The following is a 24,420-nucleotide window of genomic DNA, read 5'->3' as shown; positions in this document are numbered from 1 at the left end:
GGTGAGGACACAGCCCTGAAACCCCTGACGAGGGCTGGGCAGCCCAGCTCCCCACTTCTTGTTTTCTTTCCGTGCTCCCACCAAAACAAGCTCATATCTCCCTGGGCCTGGAGCCATTTGGAAGCAGATTAAAAGTTTTCATCAACTCTTCTTAATAGAGGCAGATAAACCAGGCTAATAGTCATGTGTTGAGTTATTGAAGGGAAGTTCAGGTAATACACAATCACCTTTAACCCTCGGCTTCCCCAGACCTCCTGCCTGGCCATTGTTTGTCTGTGGTGTAAACCATAGTCCAGTTCATAAATTATTATGTAGTTCCACCACCCTTAATGCAGGACAGGTTTCACGGTGTTTCATTTTGGAGTGGAAGTTAATTCTGCCTGTGCACACAATAAGGCTCCAACGTTGCAAGAATTTAACCCTTTCCCTGCCAGCTGGGAGTTGGCAGTAAGTGATTTATCAATACTTGTGCGCTGGTGTCTCTGTTTTATTCATGGGACTGACCCATGTGTGATTATCTTTTTTTCTTTCACTGAATCTGAAATATTCCTTGAGTGAAACAGAGCGGGAAATTTTTGTAAAAAAACCTCGAAAATAACCCAAGTTGCCATTTTTAGAACTCAGCACTGACCGTGATGATTTTGATGATTTCAGCCTCAAACTTACAGTCGATGATTTGGCACCAGGGATTTTAGAAACGTGTTTTGGTACAATGTGACATAGAATTGTTGTGGGATGTTTTTTAATTGATTACAGAGCAGTAAATCCCTTGAGCACTGTCCTCTCCACTGACCATGGCAAGTTATCCTGAATTCCTTTCAGTTGTTCCTCCTCCAATTCAGCAGTTGCTGTTTTCCCTGCAAGCAGCATTTTCTGGAGAAGCTGTGAGAGACGAAGTTCAGGTATTCCTGGGGGACAGAGCAAACCCTGTGGAGGAGCTGCTGTTTCCCTGCCTCTGGCCTTGCTCTCCAGCAGCCCCGTGCACCGGCCTTCTCAGCCTTCCTTGTTTTTGGAAGAAGTTATTGCTCCATTAGCTCTGCAGGCCCTGGATCGCATCCATGAGGTGGGAGATTTGCACCAGAGGAGCTGGGCTGCCATGGAGGCCCTGCCTTGTCTCTGATCTCCATCCAGCTGGCTTTGGGCAACCCGCTGCTTTCTTGGTCCTTGGTTCCTTCTCCTGGAGCTGGATCTGATCCCTCATCCCTCTCCGCCTCATCTGTGAATCCCATTCTGACCCACTGGCCCAAGACCCAGGACCACGTTACCTCCTGCTCCCTTTGGCTTGGGCCAGACCCCTTCCTGTGCTTCCCACTGCTCTGGGGCTGCTCCCACCTGCTCCTCTTGTGTTATCCCACTCAGCCGCATCATACAGACCTTGCTTGGAATGAGCAGGAGGGTCTTACAGTCTCTTCATCCCCCTCCAGCCAGACTTGGGAGAGCCACCCTCCCTGCTGGCCCTTCTAGCTGGGACAGAGCTCTTCCAGCTCAGTTCCCAGCCTTTTCAGTTCCTGCTCTTCTTCTAGGGTGGGGCTCCATCGCTCTTCTCCCCCTGTCCAGCCAGAGTGCAAGAGCCAAGGGAGCAGCAGCCTTTGTCCAGGGCCACCCCTGCACTCAGGGGGTGAAACCCCAGGAAAAGTCATGGAAAAAAGGAGCATTGAAGCTGAAAAGGCAGATGGAGCTTTTGGGATCTGCAGAATTCCATTTCACAGAATCACAGGATTGGAAAAGCCCTCTAAGATCAAATCCAGCCATCAATCACCACCACCACCGTGTTCAGCACTGAACTGCCTCCTCAAGTGCCACATCCACACATTCTTTGAACACTTCCAGGAATGGTGACTCCACCACTGCCCTGGGCAGCCTGTTTCAATGCTTGATAACCCTTTCTGTGAAGAAATGTTCCCCAATATCCAATTTGAACTTCCCCTGGCACAACTTCAGGCTGTTCCCTCTCCTCCTGTCCCTTGTTCCCTGGGAGCAGAGCCCGACCCCCCCCTGGCTCCACCCTCCTGTCAGGGAGTTGGAGAGAGCCAGAAGGTCCCCCCTGAGCCTCCTTTTATCCAGGCTGAGCCCCCCCAGCTCCCTCAGCTGCTCCTGCTGCTCCAGCCCCTTCCCCAGCTCCCTTCCCTTCCCTGGACACGCTCCAGCACAGGGATAAGCAACAGCAGGAGCCTCCAGCAGCCCCAAACCCCCCGAACACGGTGACACAGGTTTTTCTTTTCCAAGGAGTCCGTTTTCCTCCCAGCAGCCGCCGGTGTTAGTTTTTCCATCTCCATCAGGAGCCACACTCCTCATTAAAGCCGTGGCAGAGCAGGAGGGGGGAGGGATCCAGTTCCTTCCACGGAGGTGCCGGAGAACATTGACCCATTGAGGGAGCGGTGGCTGCCGACGGCACCGACCTGCTCCCGGTCTCCTCGCTGCAAACTGACACCTCTTGGCACCATCTGCACAGAGAGAGGGCCCGAAGAATTGAAGAACATTCTCTGAAATGTAACCAGAATAAGAGCAAAAGCGGAATTTTCACGTTCCCATTAATTTCTTTGTGACTGATCTGGGGAGCCCGGGACAGGAGCCCTTCAGGCGCCGCTTTGCCCCTGCTCCCCCATTGCCCTGGGCTTGTTTATCTGTAGGTATTAATTCATCCAAGTCTTAAAATACTTTGGAGAGTCAGTTGCTCTTTGCTTTTCCCCTCCAGGCTTAGGAGAGAAGGACAGTGAATTTTTAGTGAGACTCTCTCGGTGTGTTTGCTGGCTGTGGAAACCAAAGGGCTGAGAACTAATTCATACAAATCTGAGGTTTAGAACCAGCTCCTCCTGAATTTGATTTGCTGGTACTTCCATCTCCTGAACCTCTGCAAATGGCTTCAAACTGGGGTGGGGACGGTTGAGATGAGAGATTGGGAAGAAACCCTTCCCTGTGAGGGTGGAGAGGCCCTGGCACAGGTTGTCCAGAGAAGCTGTGGCTGCCCCATCCCTGCAAGTGTCCAAGGCCAGGTTGGACGGGGCTTGGAGCAACCTGGTCTAGTGGGAGGTGTCCCTGCCCATGGCAGAGGGTGGGACTTGATGGGCCTTAAGTTCCCTTCCAACCCAAAGCCATCTGGGATTCTGTAAAATCTGTTTGGTGTCGTTTCCCAGAGTGCCCAAGACCTGCTCTCTCCAAGGAACGAAGGATGATAATTCTGCTGTGTGAGTGCTGTGCCAGAGCCTTGCTGGGATCTCTGTCCTCAGGGAGATTTATTGATGTTCAAAGCTCTTGGCCTCCTCCCTCCACGTGTGACGGTGTTTTCCTTCCCATCCTGTGTAACAGCCTCATAAACTGGTGCTTCTGCTCGGGGCCTGTTCTTCCCTCTTCCCAGCTGGGTCGTTGTGGGAACCAGGGGGATGTTTGCTTGTGCTGCAGGTAAATGGGGTGTTGGAATCACGTTTTGGACCTCAGTCCTTCTTAAGTCACGATGTGCTGCTGGGTAAGAAGTTTATGCAGCTTTTCTTTAGCCCTCAGCACTTTGGAACAAAAGCAGGACCAAGACGTTGCTCTGCCTGTTCCAGATATCCACTGGATCATCTGGGAGAGATGCAGACTTCCAAAAAGATGGGAGGAAATCAGTGTGCCACTGTAGGACACTTCAGAACTTCGCTCTGTGGGGTCAACACCATTAATCAGGTTTTAAACGTGTATTTTTATCAGCTTTGGTCTGTGGGGTCAAGGCCATTAGTCAGGTGTTAAATACGGATTTTTCCATGGGAATGCCAGTGTTGTACATGAACCTGTGCTTTGGAACAGCCCTTGTGTGTGTGTAAAAAATCTGCTGCAATGGATCAGAGCTGGGGTCCCCTCAGCCCAGGGGCCTGTGCAGGGCCAGCACTTGGACTCAATCCTTGTGGGTCCCTTCCAACTCAGCAGATTCTGGGACTCTGTGGTTCTCTGTGGAGCTTTGGTGGTTGGGAATATCAGGAATGAGTTTCATCCGTGCCACATACTGAGAATTCCTGCTCTGGGATAAGACTATCGGGTCTTTTCTGGCTTTATTCTTTAATCTGGGAAGTTCTGGTTCATTTCTTTGCTGCTCCTTCCCATCTGCTGGGAGATGATGGCAGACTGGAAAACATCATCACTGACCTGAAGTGGTCCCAGTGTGTAAATATGATTCCAATTATCCCTATCCATGTTTTTCTCTGCCAGTTCCTACATCCAGAGAGATGCCACGGCCTCTCTGGTACATCCAACCCAAAAGGGCTCTTGGTGCTTTCCAGACTTGCCAGTTCTTCCCATATTTCCCAGTCCTTGGGAATGAGGTTATTAACAGTGGCACCAACTTAACTCCATCTCTATTTTCCCCCTAAATACAGGAGGAAATTGTTGCTTTGCTGAACTGTAGATGATTTAATGACCAGTTCTGTTCAAGAGTTTTATTTCCTGGCTTGTTAATTTTATTTAAATTAATGCATTGATTTGGAAATGTGCTAATCACTAATACATAGGTTCTGGCAACTCTCTTTTTGGGTTGGTGAATTCTTTCAGCTGCTTGTGTGGGCAAAAAGCTTATTTTTAAAATACTTTATGGAAGGCACAAAGTCTCCAAGGTGTTTTATGTGGCAAGCTAAAGATGTAATTTAATAACAACAAATAGCTGCGGGGTTATTTGGGGAGAGTTTGTGTCTGTGCAGAAATGCTGCAGAATGTCATAGAAAATCCAAATTTCCTATGTGTGGGGCACTGTGTGGGGCACAGGGAATCACAGGGTCGTTGAGGTTGGAAAAGACCTCCAAGCTTGAGTCCAACCTGTAAAATTCCCTCCTTGTCAGCCAGCCCAGAGCACCGAGTGCCACGTCCAGTCGTTCCTTGAAGGGCGAGCCTGTGGCTTTGTTTGGTTTGACTGCACTTTCCATGGAAGAGTCTGATCCCCAAGGCTTTGCTTTTCCCTGCTGGGTTTCTGGAGCACTCAGGGTCACCAGCTGTGGGACATCTTCCACTGCTTCCACTGCTTCCCTGGCTTCCAGGGGTGGTTGAACCCAGTGACCACTCACACATTCCAGTTGTGATGGGAATAAACCACATTTCTCTAGATAAGAGCTTTCCAAAAGCCCGAGTGCCAGAAGACTTGGTGAAAATTCATATTTCGGGGGGGGGGAAGTAGACCTAATACTATAAAAATCTCTACTGACATTTTTAGTTCTCACCAACTGTCTCCTTCTCAGCACTGAGCTGGAAGGGAAAAGGCTGGCTACAAATCCTTGCTTTTTTCTCGGGACACTGCCCTCCATCCTTGGAGATAATGGCTGGAGTGGGAGCTCCTGGTGCTGTGCAGTGATGAGGTGACACCTGGCAGAGGAGAGGGGACTGATTATTAAGGAAATGTGCAGTGATTTGCAGCAGAAGGGGCATGAAATGTCATTCTGGGGGGGACGGTGCCAGTGAGGGATCACAGGGTGGGGAGACCCCTCTTCAGTACAGCGTTGAGTTCATTTTGGGTTTTAGTTACATCACCTTTTTTGTGCTCCTTCCCTCCCCGAAGTTCTGCCGTGTCTTTCCTGGGCTCTGATCCCAGTAAAGGATCGGAGCAAGGATCCCTTCCTTGCCATTTCCATGGCATTGGTGTAACTGTGTCGCAGACAAGCTGCTGTCCAAACAAAAATACCAGGTTTTTCATGTGCAAACAAGAGTTTGGGATGGGCAAACGAGACGGCTCCGAGCTCTTCTCACCTCCTTGTTTGCTCTCTCCTGGCAGCGAGGTGCTCAGGACTGGGCTGAGACAGTTGGAATAATCCAGAAATTATTGGCAAAAATTGTGGCCTGTTGCACAGATCTGGGCAGGGCTCTGCAGGGCTTCACTCTGCATCTCAAACCTGAATTCTTCAGACCCTTGGGCAGGCAGAGAGGCACAGGGGGGGTGGCCTTACCCCAACACTGCTCCTCGCTCTCCGAATTTCTCGCGGACGGTCGCGCTGGCTCGGCGTTGTCCTCGATTTAAGTTCAGCTGCAAAGGCAGCTCCGACCGTATTTAATAACCACTCCTTCAACACACAGAGGTGCAGAAAGTAATTTGTCCCCTTGCCAAGGAGCAGAAAGAATGGGCATTTTGTTCCTGGCTGCATGGTGGTTTTTACCTGGGTGTATTCTGGGAAAAAGAGAAAGACTTTGTGCTACTGTTCCCCCGCCCGCTGCGTTGATTTATTGAAACTGGAGCCACGAGCCGAGCCCGAGGTACCTTCGGACATGGAATTTCTAGGAGAAATATACAATTGGCTTGGTTATTATTTTTTCCCTCCTCCGTTCGCTCGGGCGCCTTTCCAGCTTTTGCACTGAGAGGAACAAGATTTCAAATTAGCCTTGAATTTTAACGCGGCGCAGCTTCGCCTCCGTGTTCCCGGCGATTTATTGGGAAGCGTCCGAGGCTGGGGCTGGTTTCGTCTCCATCGCTTTGCTCACCTGCTCGGAAGTGCAGTTTTTCTTCTCTTCTCTTTGTTTTTTATTTTTAGAGGCAGGAATTAAAAGGAGGCTGCAGGTCGTTGTCCTGACTTTGATGTCATTGTCCCCTTCTCTTTGTGGCTGCAGAGAGGTTTTGGAATCTCCCTCGTTGGAGATATTCCAGAGCTGTCTGGACGCAATCCTGTGCTCTGGGATGGCCCTGTTGGAGCAGGGAGGTGGGACCAGGTGACCCAATGTGGTTCTTTCCAACCTGACCCATTCTGAGATTCTGTGGCTTTCCGAGCATTCACATCCCATTGTCTTGGGAGGGGAGCTCCAAACCTCTCCTGATTTACAGGATTTGCCTGTTTTTTCCCAAGGAGGTGCCACACTCTGCCTTGGAGCAGGAGGGAGGAAGAGGAGGAGCCAGGCTGGGCTTAAAATAGGTTTTTATCAGGTTATTGCATGGAACAGGCTGATTGAAAATGTAGGGGCAGCAGAGCAGAGTGTGGAGGTGAGACCTGGGACATCACCTGGTCCAAGCCCTGCTCACACGTGACCTCAGAGAGCTGGAAATGCAGGGAATATTTTAAGGATATTTTAAGACTATTTTAAGAATATTTTATTCTTAGGTTGTTGTAGAAGCTCAGGACACTGACATTGCAGAGATTGCTCTATATGGGCGTTTTACTCCCAAGATTAAAGGCAAAATGGAATGAATTTGTGGGGCTATAACAGAACTTTATCTCTCATTTAAGTAAAAGCACATGTGAGAGGCAGGAGGAGGGTTTGCTGGGTGAGATGGTGGAGTTGGGCTTTTTTGTGGTGCTTTATTTTGGGTTATGTGCTCATATTTCTATATAATTTTATATCTGCTTCCAGAAGCTGATAAATATGTTGCAAAAGCAGTGGGATGGAGATGTAGGGGTTAGAAATGGCCTGTTTATCACAGGTAATAAGCTCTGAGGAAGGTGCTGAGAAAACCCCAGGGAAGGGATTGTTGGAGACATGGTGATGTGTTATCCATGTCTGAGATCTGTGGAAAGAGTAAACTCTCTGATAGCAACGCTAGTTCATTTATTCCCTCCTAAATTGTATTAAAATACACGAAAAAATCCTTCTCTTAATTAATAATATTGCCAGCATTCATCTGTTTTTTTCGTATTTATTTTTAGAGCAAGAAATTCAGGATGATTATTTTGTACTGATTCTTTCAGGCCTATTTTACATCTCCTTATTAGACATTTAAGCTTCTCCTCCAGCTTTAACTTATTTCCTGGGCAGGTTGTAGCTCTGGTGTAGGTGAGAAGTCTGTGAACCCAGTGGGGTTACGTTGAGAACAAGCCTGGAATCTGTTCCCATTCACAAATTCTCACCGAGTGAACTTGGGATTTGAGCATCAATTTTCTCTGTACTTCCCCGTTAACGGGTTCCTGTTAATTGTTATCCTGCCCACTTATTAACAGCATCTGTGACGGTCCAGTTAAAGCACTTCCACAGGCTGATGTTTCTCCATGGAAAGCCAACCTGGTAATTCAGGGAAACACTTCCCCACGGGGATGTTGTGAGGGCAGGAGCAGCTGGCTGCCGACGGATGGGGACGGGCACCACGGTGTCATTTTGGGTCTGTCTCCACCACATCTCAGGGTAGCGAGAGGCAATTTTTGTGAGCACACACAGGGCCAAGAGCTGGGGCTGCTGGTGTGCAGAGCCCGTGGCAGCTCAGCTCAGATCCTCAGAAATCCTCCTGCTCTCTCCCAGTTTGATCAACGGCAAAAAGCCGCCTTCCCTCTCCGGTGGGAGCTCAGCTCCCAAGTAATGATGTCCAGCTGTACTGACAGAATGTGATTGCTCATCAGTTTGGTTGATGACTTAATCTGGGGCTGATTAGCATCTTGGAGGCTGGCCAGACGATCAAAAATGATGCATAATTTTGCCGCAGGGTGCAGTTTATTGAACGTTTTAGCGTCCTCCTGGCTCTGGTGCAGCGGCAGGAGCTCGCCCGGCGATGTGTGTTCACTCTCCACGAGGCTTGGGTTTGGGGAGAGAGGGTGTGCTGAGGGCAGGGTCCTGTCTTGGGGAGCAGAGTGTGAGCTGGCTTTGTGTCACCAGGGTGTGTCGGTGGCTGGGGCTTCACCAGGCAGAGTCGCAGAGCATCTCGTGCTCTCCCTGGAGCATCACGTGGCACTCGGTGCTCTGGTCTGGTTGACAAGGTGGGAGTCGGTCACAGGTTAGACTTGATGATCTTGGAGGTCTTTTCCAGCCTCAGTGATTCTGTGATCACTCCCAGCAGTGTCCTTTGAAGTAATGATAAATCACAGAATCACAGAACATGCTGGGTTGGAAGGGACCCACAGGGATCATCAAGTCCAACTCCTGGCCCTGCACAGGCCCATCCCCAAGAGTCACACCCTGTGCCCCAGAGGATCATCCAAACCCTCCTGGAGCTCTGGCAGCCTTGGGGCTGTGCCCACTGCCCTGGGGAGCTTGGTCAGTGCCCAACCAGCCTGTGGGGGAAGAACCTTTCCCTGAGATCCAACCTGAGCCTGCCCTGGCACAGCTCCAGCCATTCCCTGGCTGCTGTCCCTGGTCCCCTCAGAGCAGAGCTCAGTCCCTGCCCCTCCTCTGCCCCTCCTGAGGAAGCTGGAACTGCAGTGAGGTCTCCCCTCAGTCTCCTCCTCTCCAGGCTGAGCAATAAAAACCCCATCCTTCCCAAAAGCTGCTTCCTTAAGCAGCTGAAGACATCTTCTGTTCCTTCGTGCAGTGTCAGATCATCACCCCAACGAGATGCTGGTGGGGTTTGAGGAGCAGGAGGGAAGCCAAGGGCCGGGGGGACGGACACGGGGACGATGCCCATGGCTGGTGGGAAGGCTGAGCCGCGGGAGCAGCCGGCTCCTGCCTGGCAAGGGTTAAAGCCGGAGCAGGGACTGCTGGAAGAGTTCAGTTGTTTCACATTAGGCCGGGCAGTCCTGGGCCGGGTCCCCAGTGCTGAACGTGCGTAACCGATGCCGTACAACTGGCACCAGCCTTGACCACAAGTGGCCGTGAAAATAAACATCCCCGGGCTTAACTGACAGCCCGGCGCGAGGAGAAACAGCCCGGCATGACGGGGAATATTAAACACCCATCCCAGGAAAACACCCCCCCTGCGCCCCAGCATCGCCCTGGCCCCGCCGCCTCAATGGGCGCAGTGTTGGGGCTGCTCCCAGGGTGGGGGGGATGTGAATATGCGAGAAACCCACCCAAAACCCACCCCGGGAAATGTGGCTGGCGCAGGGAAGCAGAGGCGGAGGATGGGATTTGGGATTCGCTGTCCCTCGGGCACTCTGAGCCTCTCTGGGGTGTTGTTTGGCGTTAGGAAAGGAGGTAAAAGGCTTTATTAAAAATGAGAGGTTTGGCTCGGGGTGGCAGATTTGTTTGTAATGGTGATTTGGGAGCGCTCCCAGCTCGGGACAAGAGTGAGGGTGTTATTATGTCCTCGGGGAGAGCGGGGCGACACATTTATTGGGTGGAATTTATCTGTCCGGGGAGTTTATTTTGTTTTGGTTTTTTTTAGAAAAGCGCAGAAACAAGCAACGCTTACAAAACAGCGAGGCGATTACACAAGTGTGATACTTGGTGGGCCTCGAGGCAAAAGGATTTGGACGCTCGTGGATGGGTGTTGGTTGGTGCTGGTGGGTGACGGAACATCCCTCACGGATCACACGCTGCTCCGGCACGTGCTGCTCCAGATCCGTCACGTTTTTGTGTCATGGGGTGAACCACTGAGTTATTAAACGTGTGCTGTAGAACTTCCCCTCCTGAAATTGTCCTTTAAAATAGAGGTAATTGTTATTTTTACCCACGGAAGGCCTTGAGCAGGACGAGGATGTTTATGACAAGCGCACTTTTGTATTCAGGTGTCCAAAGATGCCCAGGCCTGTTCCTGGCATTAGCAGGATTTAGAATTTCTGTCTCTGTCACTATGTGTGTGTATTACAAAGAGAATTGTCATGTTTTCTGTAAGAAGTCTCTGTTTTAACCCTTTAATTGCTTAAAAAAGAGTTATTGGAATGATGCCCATGCCAGGAGAGGCAGTGCTGTGGCACTGGCTGGAGAGGTTCAATTCAGAGAATCATGGAATCATAGACTGGTTTGAATTGGAAGGGAGCCTAAAGACCATCCAGTCTCACTCCCTGTCATGGGCAGGGACACCTCCCACTAGCCCAGGTTGCTCCAAGCCTGTCCAACCTGCCTTGGACACTTGCAGGGATCCAGGGGCAGCCACAGCTTCTCTGGGCAACCTGGGCCAGGGCCTCCCCACCCTCACAGGGAAGAATTTCTTCCCAGTATCCCACCTAACCCTGCCCTCTGTCATTGGGAAGCCATCCCCCCTTGTTCTGTCACTCCATGGCCTCGTTCATTGGTGAGAGAGAGAATTGGCTTCTGGATTTTGTACATCAGCTCCTCGTGGCCAAGAGTTTTCTTGTGACTTGTTTTCCTTGCCTTAAATTCTTTCAGGCTGCATCCTTTGTTACTCGGGAGAAAGCTTAAAACAGAAGCAAACTCTGTTGAGCTTTTGGCTCCATCTTTGGGACAGCAACCTGGCTTTTCCTGATGTCTTATTTTCATTCCATCCTGCTCTGTAAGTGCTCTTAGATGAACAGGAGGTTGAGACTGGAATTCTGCTGAATCACTCACTGTGGAGCTGATGCCTGGGGGGATCTAAAAGCCGCGTGGATGTGGCACTTGGGGACGTGGGTTAGTGATGGGTTTGGCAGAGCTGGGGGAACAGTTGGACCGGGTGGCTTTGGAGCTCTTTTCCAACCTAAATGGAAAAGCAAGCCCCTGTGTTGGGCTTGCTCTGTCTCTCGGGCAGTTGGAGAGTTAAACGAGCAGCCCCCGGCGCTGGGTTTGGCACGAGCGCGGTGCCGTTCCAGTTCGGAGAACTCCGGTGACCAACCAGGTAGTCGGTTCCTAATGGCACAATTTACCCTTTGTGAGCACGTTTTATGAAAGATCCCACTGTTGTAAGGGGGGGAAAAAAAAAAACAACCAACTAACCCGACTGTAAATGCCCAGGCCGCGAAACGGCCTAATCCAAACACGGGCACGAGCCGGGGCTGCGCCGGCGCTCGTGGGTTTGCCCCTGTGTTCCTTGGCCTGGTGCTGAGCGTCGTATTTAGGAGCACATGCCAAAAAAAAAAAAAAGCTCTCTGAAGGAGGTGGGCCCTGGTTTTAGCACAGACTGTTGAAAAGGATAAAAGTGGAGGAATGAGGGGCTGCGAGAGAGCAGCCGTGGGGTGTTTTCGGAGCTGTGGTAGGGAAAAACCCTGGATCCCCTGAGCAGGCGTAGCTGTTGGAGAGATGTTCAGAAAGATGTTCTTCCACCCTCTCTCCGAAGCAGAGGGTTTGCCCTTCACTAGAGTGTGCAAGGAACTCTGCTGGAAAGGCTGGAAAATCCCAGTTCGTGTAAAATCATTCTAGTAAAAGAGTCCGAGTGGCCTTGCTGAGGTGGGAGTTGTCAGGGGGGTGAGCAGGAGGATTGTCAAGGGGGTGTTTGAGGTGCCAGAGATCTCAGGGGAAGGGGCTGTGGGACCCAGAGGTCCTGTTTGATCCTAGCTGGAGTTAAGAGCACGGAAGATGCTGCTGGCTGGGGTGACCCACATTCTTTGGGATGAAACACTGACATCCTTCCCTTCAGAACGTTTCACACTCAGGCAGAGTAGGAAAGTGCTTGAGCTTCAGTTGGAAATGTTGGGCACCTCAACCCACTCGGTGGAGCTTTGGGTCTTGCAGTGATGGGAAGGGCTTCCCGTGGTGTCCTGGCTCCCTTTTCCCTCCTTTCTGCTGCTTATTCCCGTTGTTGTTGCCTGTTGTTTGATTTGCCTGTTGCTCCTGGTACCTGGTGGGAGCTGGCAAATCCACCCCCGTGCTCCTGGACCGAAGTGATACTTCTGCCCTGCAGGAGGAAAGAGCAAATGAACCCAAAATAATGTGTGTTACAAGAAAATGGAAAATGGCAGAGGGCACATGAACTAAGCAGAGGTATTTTCTAGCTGTCTGGTCTAAGGTTTGGTATCATTTTTCTCCAGGATTACAGGGGCTTTCACCTCATAAATTTGTGCCTGTTTGAGGTCGTTAATCTTTCTTTACATGTTGCCTTGCAATTTTAGAGCTTTGCCACCATCTGGGATCACATTTTAAATGGAGTTTCCACTCAGTACGTTCCTTTTCATGAAATTATTTATATATAGAGAAGCGTATAATAAATACATCAGGTCTGGGTTGTTTTGAAACATTTTCAGTGCTTTTGCAAGGGCTTACCTTGTGTGGAAAAACTTGTCTTCTCTAATAGAGAGTCATAACAGTGACCAATTAAGGGATCACGTTTGCAATATGCTCTTAACTGGCAATTTAAAATATTGGTGAGGGGCCTGGTGAGTGATCCGGCGGGGAAGGCGAGAGTGCTGGGCCAGGGAGCGCATTCCTGTTGGAAAACCTCAGAGTATGAGACACATCAGCACCATCTGATCGAAGCCAGCAAACCTGGAGAAGGATTGCTGCAGTCCCCTGGTTGCCTTTGGGATGGGACCTTCTTGGTGAGCGTGTGTTGCCCTTAGCTCCTGGTTTTCTTCTTCACTGTATGGTTTGGTTGATGTGGTGTTCTAAGAGGTTGGACTTGATGATCTTGGAGGCCTTTTCCAACTGTGATTCTTAGGCATGTACCTTCCAGCCTGTTCCACTCCCTAAGCCCAACGTGACCCATCTCTGGTGCTCTTAAACAAACCTTCTCCCCAAAGGCAGTGACGACCTGCAGTTGGTTCTACCAGCTTCTTCTGGCCCCACCAGAGCCAAGATGTCTGTTCCAACCCCTACTCATTATTTTAAAGGGATTTTGAACAAATAATAGCCTGAACAGTTCAGTGGTTCCTTGTGTAATTTTAGCTCTGGACCTCTCCAAGAATGTACAGAATAAATAGGTGAATCTGTAACCCATCCCCAATTAACTCGATATTCAGGGAGCAGCTCCGAGGCACAGTGTCAATAAACAGGGATGCTGTGGGCCTTGAAATGTGGGATTTGTTATTGGAGAAGGATAGCCCGGACTAGGAGGTGGCTGCAGTCTGGAAAAGCAAACAGTGCAGCTACAGATCCTTCTGCCCCCACCCAACTTGTTGGAATTCCAAACCCCTCGTTTCGGTGTCCCCCTGGTCCATCCTCACTCGTGCCGGTTTAAATCCGGCTGAGTCATCGTGAGCAAAGCCTGGCTTTGCTGTTAAACATCACGGGTGTGGCAGGGAGGCTTCACCTACACCGGTGACTTCCCGAGTGCGACTCCATAAACAGGAAAATGAAAAAAATTCCGGGGGATATTTTACGATGCCGAGGCATGAAATTGCACGGCAGAGTTTTCTCCCGAGCCCCTTTCCCCCTCCGGCGGCTGCAGCCACGATTCCCCAGGAAACCCAACGCCCAGCCGGGAATCATTGCTCTGATTTTTCATGCTTTTAACTTCTTCTCCTCGCCGAGGCTTCGCTCAGCCGGGGGAGAGCCGGGGACCTGTTTGAGCTTGGAACAAACCCTCCGCCGGAGGGACGGCTGGGGAAAGGAGTTAAAAATGAAACAGCAGATTTATATATATAAAAAGTAAAAATATATGTTCTCCATCTGAAGTTTATTTAGGTCCTTTGGGAGAGTGGCGCGGCACTACGTCTCTACTAAATTGCCAACATTTTATGGTCGTGCTGGCACCGAGTCAAACACACATCTCCTTGGCTTGGGTTGCTGTCTTAAACAGGCAGATTCCAGCGTGTTTTTCTATGAACTGAATATTGCCATTGACTGGGCGAGGGAAGCTCTGCCCAGCAAGAACGTGTAGGTAACTTTTCTTTTTAATAGTTCTACGGAGACTTAATTATTTTGATGCTGCGTTGCTGAAGAGCCGAACCCCTGTGACCCCACTGGACCTTGGAGCCGCGTGGGTTTTATTCCAGATACGTTTTTTTAAATTTTTTTTCCTTATGATTTTATTTTGATTGGAATCTTATTAATAACTGGAACGTTTCGAAGGGCCTATTTTTAACCTCGGGTGTTTTGGTAGCGTGGACGTGGAGCCTCGTGCACGTGAACGGGCGGATAAAATACCCACAGCTCGAGGTCCCGCTGGGGTTACACGAGAGGCTGAGCAGTTCCCTCCTCAGCTGCCTTTCCAAGTCCTTCCCTACACGTGTCTCTTTGTGCAGAATCACTGTGTTACTCATCAGTCAAGGTCGCTGCCCGTGCAGAGCCCCTTCCAGAGCGAGGAAGCCGCGGCTCTCCGGGATCTCCCTCTTCCAAGAAGGGTGTTTTGCAGGAGTGCTGGTACAGCACGAGAGGGGAAGACTTCAGTCAAGACACTCATCTTCCCACACTTGCCAGCAGCTGGGAGTGACCCCGTTTAGCTCCTCTCTGCTCGCTGCCTCTTCACGTGGGGCTGGGAAGATGTTCCTGCCCAGGCTTGGGAAGGTGGAGCTTTGATCTGCAGATGCATAAGGAGGAAGGGTCAAGTTCTGAAGCAGAATAGGCTGGCAGAGAAACAGCCTGTTGGATCACGGTGATCAAAATATTCTGGAGAATCTTTTTCATTTTTCAGTCCAAAGTGCAAGAGAACCAAGAGCTTTCCTTTGAAGCTGAGAAGATGAGTTTATGCCTCAGTGCCTGGGAAGCTGGAGAGTTGAGCTTTGCAGTTCGTCTAAACCTTCCACAAGCACTCAAGAAAACATTTAATAGTACCTCTTATCCTAGTTTTCCAGGGTGCTGCTGCTCCTCACACTCTGCTGTGTTTGCCAAAGGCTTTCCCTCTCTCCTGACTGTGGGAGCCCCTGAGCTGTTCCTGACACGTTCCCTGTGCCTGTTCTGGGGGTGAGGTGGGACTGTATTCTGTGATTCCATAGGACAAGGGGGATGGATTGAAACTGAAAATCGATTCACACTGGATATGAGGAAGAAATTGTTCCCTATGAGGGTGGGGAGGCCCTGGCACAGGTTGCCCGGAGAAGCTGTGGCTGCCCCATCCCTGGAAGTGTCCAAGGCCAGGTTGGACATAGTTGGAGCAACCTGGGCTAGTGGAAGGTGCCCCTGCCCATGGCAGGGGGTGGAACCTTAAGGTCCCTTCCAACCCAAACCATTCTGTGATCCTGTTTCTTTTGACCCAGTAGTTGCTTCCTCTCATTATTTACTCATATTTACTGTTGTTCCATTTCCTTCTGTTTTTCAAGATTTTTTCTGCCATTCCTTGCACTTGGTTGGACTCGTTGATCTTGGAGGGCTTTTCCAACCTAAACCATTCCATAACTCCATGATTCCCTCCCCCTCCAACTTCACCCTCCCATGCTGCACAGTTACTTGTGTGGGAGCTGTGCTGTGAGACCAGTAAAGAATCCCAGAATGGTTTGGGTTGGAAGGGACCTTAAAGATGATCCAGTCCCAGCCCCTGCCCTGGGCAGGGACACCTTCCACCAGCCCAGGTTGCTGCGAGCCCCAGCCCTGTGTGAGCAGTGGGTTGTTTGAGGACAATGTGGGACTTGTTTTCCTGCCCACGTGTAGGAGAGCCTGGAGGTTTCCTTAGGCTGAGCTGGGCTGTCTAACCCTGGGATTAAATACTCCGTCGGAGTTTATGGAACACCACAGCAACAGGGAGGCTGGAGGAGAGACCCTGTGCATTTACAGGCCCCGAGAAGAGCCTTCCCTCTGGTGTATAATGGCCTTCTGTTGGGCTTTAGTAGCCTATAGTTTAGTAAATTAGGAGTCTTCAGGTACTTAGCACTTTAATGGTTCTCACTAAGAACATAATTAAACCATAGACCCCTTAGGGAGAAAAAACAGTTTATTGTGCATATTTTTAGAATCTCTTCCCAGCCCTTGTAAAACCTGGTCGATCCGAGGCAGGGAACAGACCCGGGCTGGGGACCCAGAATTCCTGGGGCAGCCCCCGCCGAGCGCCGGCCCCGCTCACACCTTACAAATCTGCCCCATCCAGGAGTTATGGGGTTCATTTTCCCCGTCCCCTTTCCAAAGGCCTTCCCAGCAGCAGTTTTTCCCCGGCTGCTGGAGGTGTGAGGGAGGCAGAAGGGTTATTAAGTTGCACCTTGTGCTGACACAGAAAGCTGGGCTTTGCTAATCGTTGTTTTTTTATTTAAGAACATTTTCTGTCTCGCAGAGTGCCCAGAAAAGGGGCTGCTCAGAGCCCAGGGCTCCCCTCGCTCCCTCACGCTGCCTTGGGATCATTCACTGAGTTGCATCGGACTTGGAGCTGCATTTTTCCGTGTCTGTGTGTCAGCAGGTCACGGCTGTGGATGGAGGGGAACTCTTGGCTGCTTCTAAGATGCTTCTTAGGATGAAGAGATGGAGGGGGAATCTTCACCAGGAACTGGAGTGACAGGACAAGGGGAACAGCTTCCAACTGAAAGAGTTGGTTTAATATAAGATATGGGAAGAAATCCTGGCTGTGAGGATGGTGAGGCCCTGGCACAGGTTGCCCAGAGAAGCTGTGGCTGCCCCTGGATCCCTGGAAGTGTCCAAGGCCAGGTTGGACGGGGCTTGGAGCAACCTGGGCTAGTGGGAGGTGTCCCTGCCTATGGCAGAGGTTTGGAACTAGATAATCTTTAAGGTCCCTTCCAACCCAAACCATCCCATGATTCTCCTTGCAGAGCAGCCACGGAGCAAAGCGCAAAGCTCAAAATCCCACAACTGAGCTGGGTGAGGTGATCCTGGAAAGCTTTTCTCTCCTCCTGGGCTCTGACACCGCTGCCTCCAACACTGCTGCGATGCTTCCATAGGATATGATTACTCTGAGATACCACATGGGGAGGAAATTCCCTCTCTAATCCCAGCAAGGTGCTTTCCCCCAACAGGACCCACCAGTCGGGGTGCCGGGTGTTCCCAGCACCTCTGGGCAGCGACAAACTCCGGCCCAAAAGGAAAGCAGGGAGTTTTCCAGCATGCCAGGCATTCACCAAGGTGATTCACACACTGCTCTGGGTCTTTGCCTTGACACCCCATCCCGAGTAAACACGGCTTTCTCCCCGGGAATCCCGCACCCGGAATCGCAGCATCTGGAAGGCATCGGGAGGAACACACACATTCACACACAGATCTCCTCCCCCAGCAGCTTTTCAAGAGTATCTGGGTCCTGTGAATCACTTCCCTATCGCTGTGTTCTGCTTTACATGTGCAGGCATAGAACCATGGAATGGTTTGGGTTGGAAGGGACCTTAAAGCTCAGCTTCCACTGGAGCAGGTTGCTCCAACCTGGCCTTGAACTTCCTTCTGCTTCTTGTCCCAGTCCGGTGGAACTTGAGGCTGGAATTTTCTCTTTCTGCCCTTGAGCAGGTCAGGGAGATGATTTTGTGAGTCCCAGCCCAACCAAGCAGCAACATTAATGCACATTAATGTGCTAATTACAGTTGTAAGTAGGTGTGTAATTACTCAGGTAGCACTGTCGGCTCTCTGTGCTCCTCGGCCTCAGGTGCTAAACATTCCAGCCTCTAGGACTGATACCTCAGCTGGGTCAATTTTGGTTAAAGCACTTTAAAAAAAAATAATAATAATAATAAAAAGAGCCAAGAAACCCACCTGCCTTTTGGGGAGGATAAAAGCATTTCTCAGCAATTTGGGATCAAGGTAAAAAAAAAAAAAAAAGAAAATAATCTCTGGGAATGCTGGAGAACAGTCCAACAAGCAGAGTAACTCAAACCAGGTCCCGTGGGGGGGGAAGGACCCTGGGTGGCACCCGGGGCTGCCCTGACCTCCAGCCCTGGCTGGAGTGGACTTGGCAGAGCTCCCTGACCCCGGCACGGCTCCATCCGGCGCCGTGTCCGAGGAAGGAAGGATGCGGTCTCCTGTCCTGAGGGGCTCCAGCAGCTCCAACCCATGGAAAGCAACAACTTTATTAATCCCAGCTTTGCTAATAAGGGATTACAATAGTTGTGGGATTTGGCAGTGGGAGCACTCTCGCTTGCCATGCATCCTACAGGATTTTCCCTGTTTTGTTTGTATTTTTGATTTAACTACAAATAATTTAAAGATGTGTTTTGTCTCCTTTAATTAACATTCGTGTTTTCAACCTCTCTATTTTTTTGTTGTTGCAATTTTCAAACAATACCAATGAATTTGAGCCTGTCAGATACGCTAGAGATAAATTAACATTTATTTTCACTAAAATTGCACGATTTCTTAGGGTGGCACTTACTAACATATCAGGTTTTGGGTTTGCTTCCTTTGTAAAATTTGCAGTTTTATTGTACTGGATGGAAAAATCTCCCAGTGTCAAAAAATTCAGGCTGATAAAAGAATAATATTGTCCCAAGGCCAGTGTGTAAATACCTTAACCAGTCTAACATGTTTGGAGGAATTACACTTTCCTCTCCCAAATTACAGTTTTGGAAAGCAGCTCTACCGCCACATTTATTTCAAATTTAAACATTTTGAAAGAAGATCTCCAAGGTTTTGTAATCTGGTTTCCATTCCTGGCTCTGTTTGACCCTCTGTGTGACCCCGAGAAAATCTTTGTCTCAGTTTCTGTATCTGCTCAGTTGCTCTGATGATCTTCACTCGTGCAGGGCAGTTTAACGTCACCCAGTGTCAAGCCGTGTGTAATATTTCGGTATTAAATAATAGCTGGTTTAATTTAAGATGGGTTTTGGTTGTGATGAAAACAGGGAAAAGTAAAACTCTGGGTTTTCAGAAGATGGTTTGGTTTAAAAACGCGTTGGGTTCGCGTGAAAAACACTCGAGTGAAGCGATTTTCTCCGCAAAGGAATGAGTTCCCAGAGGCAAAGGATGGTTCTCCTGAGAGGAGTCTTGGGGAAAGAAATAAGGAAAGAGGCCAAAACTCTGTAACTCTCCTCAGCAATGAGCCTTGGAGAGGGGATTGATCCCTTTTTCGTGCCCTCTTTCAGACGCAGCCGGTGCCCAACCCCATCGCCTACTTCATGCACCGCTCGCCCTGGTGGTTCCACCGCCTGGAGACCCTGGTCAACCACTTCATCGAGCTGCTGGTGCCCTTCTTCCTCTTCCTGGGACGGCGGATGTGCATCCTGCACGGCCTCCTGCAGATCCTCTTCCAGGTGAGGTGCTCCTGTTTCGCTTCCAAGGGGGAACATCTGCTCCCAAGATGGAGCAGAGGGTCTTTGAGGGGTGTCAAAGCAGCCCCACTGCCCCTGGAGCTGTGGGTGGGCTGGGCAAGGTGCAGACACACACGACACACACTCCTCATGCTGGCTCTGCCAGGACATGGGCAGGGGTGGCAGGAGCAGGGATGGGATTCCCTGGAGCAGCATCCAGAGGAGCTGACTCCAGAGGAAGTGACTCAGGATGATTCAGAGCCGTGACCTGTTGGCTCTCGGGTGGGTCACAGCACTGTGGCCTCTCTTTCTGCTTCACTGGAGGTTTGTTTCCCGTGCTGCTGGTTTGATTTCTGGGTGGCAGAGAAGTGTCAGCCTAGGACTGGTGCATCCTGTGGCTCAGGAGTACCTGCAGTTTCTCCAGAAGCTAATTTTTATAGGCATCTTTCACATTTTCAAGAGATTCTTCTTCATGTATTTACCATTCAAGGGCTGTTCTTTATCTCTGAAAAGGTTTGAGCTGCTTTTCACAACCCCCAGATTCACTGAGCCGAGGTTTGTAGTGTAAATAATACCTTGAAAAATGGATGGTGTTCACATGCCAGTTGGGTTTTCTTGTACATGTGTAAAACTCAGAGGACAGAAGCTCCTGCATACGTATTTCCCAGACCCCACCTGATTTCTCTCATCCCTGTCCCTGGCAGAGCTCAAAGAGCTCGTTAATCCCCAGCCCTCGCCGCCTGGGTTTGTTCAGCTTCATTTCAGCATCATGAAATTCATACTCAGTAGCTGTTCCTGCTTCCTGTGAACTCATGTGATGATTAAACTGGAGAACAGCTTATAAACTCCCTTGGTAAGCCACAAAAATGCTGGTCAGGTTTTAAAGGTCTGACATAAAAGCCGCGGGGTTTTGTGCCCTCGCTGAGGTTCCCGCTCCTTCTGCTTCCCAAACGCTTCCTTTTGTGTCTGGGTGCCACTGGGCATCAGCTTGTACCTCTGCACAGCTTTTGGGGCCAGTTTGGTTGTGTTGGGGTGGAACTTGGGCAGCTGGAGGTCCTGGCAGTGGGACAGGCCAGGCCTGACCAAGGGAGGTCTCAGGGTTGTTTGTGACGGGCATCACACCTGAGGTTTTTGGTGTCACTGGGAGGATTTTATTCAGCCCAATCCTAAAAAACTCTTATTTTGGGTCGTGGGCAAAGTAAAACCTGCCATCTCTGGCGGCTGCTTGTTGCAGAGGCAGGCAGGTGTTGAGACACGGCAGAGATCGGATCAGGAGGCAGGAATTGTGAGTAGGAGCTGTTCTGTGTGTAAGGAAGGGCAGGGAGGGCTCTTCCTAAGGTGAATAGAGCTGGGAAGGAGCAGAACACACCAGGGTGAGTGGCCCAGAAGAGAGCAAACCACGTTGCCCAGTGCCAGGCTTTGGCACAGAGCCGTGTCTCGGGGCAGGGCTGCCCTGCTCCACTTGGTTCCGTGTTCCCAGAAACACCAGTGCAGGGAGCTCAGGGGGTGATGCTGCTCCTTCACATCTCTGCCAGAAGAAACTTCATCACCAGCCAACCCAACCTCCTTAAACTGAAGGAGGGCAGGTTCAGGTTGGATATTGGGAAGAAATCCCTGTGAGGGTGGGGAGGCCCTGGCACAGGTTGCCCAGAGAAGCTGTGGCTGCCCCATCCTCCCTGGAAGTGTCCAAGGCCAGATTGGACGGGGCTTGGAGCAACCTGGGCTAGTGGAAGGTGTCCCTGCCCATGGCAGGGGTGAGACTGGATGAGCTTAAGGTCCCTTGCAACCCAAACCATTCTGGGACTCTGTCAATGCTCCTCACTCACCTTGGGGTGCTCCATCCCTGCCCAGCCCCCAGCCAGGACTCATGGCCGGTGTCACCTCCGTTGCCCTCCCGGCTCCTCCGGGGGCTCCTAACGAGCAGCACGACCCTGGGTGTGCTGGGGGGTGTCAGACAGAGCCAGGGGGACCTGGAAAAGCCAACTCCATGCAATAAAGGCTCCTAACAACACGGAGTAAATGCAGGCATCAACCACCCTTTAATTGGCACTTTATTGATAGTTGGCAATTACTGCCTTATTTCTATCACGAGGGGAGTCTGCAAAGGCAAAAAGGGTCCCAGTGTAAAATGCAGCTCTGGTGCCTTTATAGCATTTCAACAAAAACCTGTTTATTTAATATTTACTGCCCTTTTCTTCATTCAGAATGACTTTTATTGACAATACTTCTGCTCTGCAAAGGAAGCAATAAAGTTTAATGTTGATATACCACTTAATTCTGCTTTTCAAGATTTGAATTGACATTACATGCAAGTTTTATTGGACATTTTATAATTGTTATTGGAGTCATGGTGGCTAGGTTGAGTGAGTGTATTTTTCCAGATTCCAACTGGCCTGGAGAATATTGCTTTGTCAGGAACCCAAAAGAAGTTGGGCTTTAAAGAAAAAAACTTGGGTTTTTTTCCAAGTGTGAACTTATTCTTCTTGCTTAGTTCACATTTATAAGGGAAAAGGCTTAGTGAGTCTGGAAACATCAGAGGGGAGGGGCTGGGCAGTGGAGACCGTGCTGGAGGATGGGGGTCTGTCCACCCTTGGATTCCTGTGGGATTGTGCTGGTTCCAGTCTGCTGGAGCATCCTGGGCCACCTCCATGTGGGAGATCTGGGTGATGGTGACAAGTTGGACATCAGGAGAAATTTCTTCACCAGAAGGGTTATTGAGCATTGGAATGGGCTGCCCTGGGCAGTGGTGGAGTCACCCCCCCTGGAAGTGTTCAGAAAACCTGTGGATGTGACATTTGAGGACTTGATTGAGTGGTGAACGTGGGGGTGGTGCTGGTTGATGATTGGATTTGATGATGTTAAAGGGCTTTTCCAACCTTGACTATTCCGTGATTCTGTGAATCCATGATTGGCTGATTTCTGTAGCAGTGGAGGGGTCTGAGCCTCAGAAATACTCATTTAGATTTTAAGCACCCCCAGTGTTCAGGGGAAATCAAGTCCAAAATGTGGCTTTCGGTATCTGGAGCGGGGAAGGAGAGATCTTGGAGGGTCTTGGAGACCCCAGGTGAGGTCTGGACTCTGTTATTCTTGGTTCTGTGGAAGCATCGGGGCAGAGCCTGCCCATACCCTGAGGAGCTTGTGGTTGGGAGGAGGGAGGGAGGCTGGAAGTGCTGCGTGGGGAAGGCAAGTCCTGCTGCTCGGCGGGTGCTCCGCTGTTCCCTGGAGCTGGCTCCTAAAAACCCTGAAGCTGCATGTTTTTCACGCCATCTAATGCACAGCTTACACCAGCAAACGTATTTCTTGGCTCCTTCTAAGCCAGGCAGTAAAATTACACTGCTTGGCAAAGGAGTTGATGAGGGGAAGCGAGAGGAAAGCCAAGAAAGCCAGGAAAAAGCCACCTTGCCCCTCGGAGCTGGCAGGTAGTGCCGGGTTGGAGCGCAGAGAGGAGGCTGCAGCTCCCACGAGGGAGGGGGGCTGAGGTTTTTTTACAGCTGGGGGATGGTTTTGGCTGTGCCAGATGGGAAGGAGCTTCAGTATCACAAAGGTAAAAGCCATAAGTAAGTAAATAGAATGGAAAGTATAGGGCTGGTGCCGTTGGAAAGGCAAGGTCATTCCTTTGCTTCCACGCTGCTCTGGGTCACAGTCGTAAAGGCACAGTTAGGGGATGTGGGGAGAGTTTTAGGCTTTCAAATCCTTTTGGATTTGAATGAATTTGGGGATTCTGATTCCTTTATGTGGCCCCTGAAAACTCCTGGCACGTGCTCCAGCACGGAGCATCCTCGTGGCTGGGGAATTCCTGGAGGGGCCCTTGGTGCCTGGATGAGCTCAGCTCCCCTGTCCCACGGCAGGGCAGAAGTTCCCCAAAGGAGCCAGAGTGGAGAAGCCTTGGTGCTGCCAGTTCTTCCCTGCTACCATTCCTGCTTCCCTGGAGGCTTGGCAGTGGGCTGACATTTGGGCAATCCCAGGGTGGTTTTCAGCAGGAGCTGTGTGTGAAGCGGAGGGATGACAATGCCAAGAGCGAGGCTGAATTCCAGCCTTGGAGAAGGCAGAGATTAAAACCCCTCAGCCAAACCCCCACTCCCCCAAAGTCAGAGCCCCAGCAAAGAACCCCTCGAGGCAGCTCTAGGGGGGACCTGCTGAGAGGGACCCCTGAGGGGGAACGTGACAGAAACCTCCGGCTCTGTTCCCTTGGAAAACAAGCTCCGAGCTCTACCCTTGCCCAGCTGGGCACTGCACCAGGGACACACAACCCCTGCTCTCCTGGGAGCTGGGAATGTGCAGGAGAGTGGGCAGCAAAGTCATTTTCCTCCTCTTTTTTTTTTTTTCTTTCTAGGCAGAAAACAGTTGTTGAACAGATATTTTCTGCCTTGGCTTGGCCAAACCCCAACCTCCTAAAAACTGGGATGGGAATGGATGTTTTCCTCCAGTTGACTTTGTTCCCATCTCTCCAGTGCTGTGCAGGGGAGGCAAAGCAGGGTTTCCCCCCTGTTTCTTGGGAGGGGAGGACCAAGCCCCCTCTTCCCCCACCTCTGCCACGCCACAAGACGTTGGAGGGATGAACTGCCCTCGCAGCCACACACGCACAAATTGAATCAGGCTGTGGCTGTGCCACAGCTGCAACATATTGTGTTGCTGACTTAGGAGGTAGCAGAGGTCACAGCAGCAGCCTGGAGAGAGGGAACAAAAATTAAACAGCTCCCCCCCCCTTCCCTGCAGAAAGTGTCTGAATCCAGTGTTTGTTTTCACTTGTCAGATCCGAGCTGGGGTTCGTTCCCTTTCCGGCGCTGGTGTAAATCAGGAGTGTCTCCGGGAGGATTAGTGGGGCTGCACAAGTGCCAGGCTCGTGGCAGAAGGATCAGGCCCTTCGTTAGGGCTTTAATTCTGCACCTCCTGCACATGTGCACTGTCCAAGGGGTTGCTTTTGTGTATG

The 24,420-nt window shown here is 50.6% G+C and overlaps 1 protein-coding gene across 1 annotated transcript in view; it reads left to right on the top strand.

Moving 5' to 3' along the window:
- LMF1 (lipase maturation factor 1) overlaps positions 1-24,420 on the top strand; it is a gene marked incomplete at its 5' end in the record, with an annotated part of 152,628 nt that overhangs the window by 88,780 nt on the left and 39,428 nt on the right. Inside the window, one exon of the mRNA XM_017823042.1 lies at positions 19,326-19,612. Coding sequence (XP_017678531.1) covers positions 19,326-19,612 — 287 coding nt within the window. The remainder of the gene's footprint in view (positions 1-19,325; positions 19,613-24,420) is intronic.

Source organism: Lepidothrix coronata, unplaced genomic scaffold, assembly GCF_001604755.1.
Source record: "Lepidothrix coronata isolate B3197 unplaced genomic scaffold, Lepidothrix_coronata-1.0 Scaffold101, whole genome shotgun sequence".
In the NCBI taxonomy this organism is placed as follows: Eukaryota; Metazoa; Chordata; class Aves; order Passeriformes; family Pipridae; genus Lepidothrix; species Lepidothrix coronata.
This window is presented reverse-complemented; position numbering and strand designations above follow the sequence as displayed.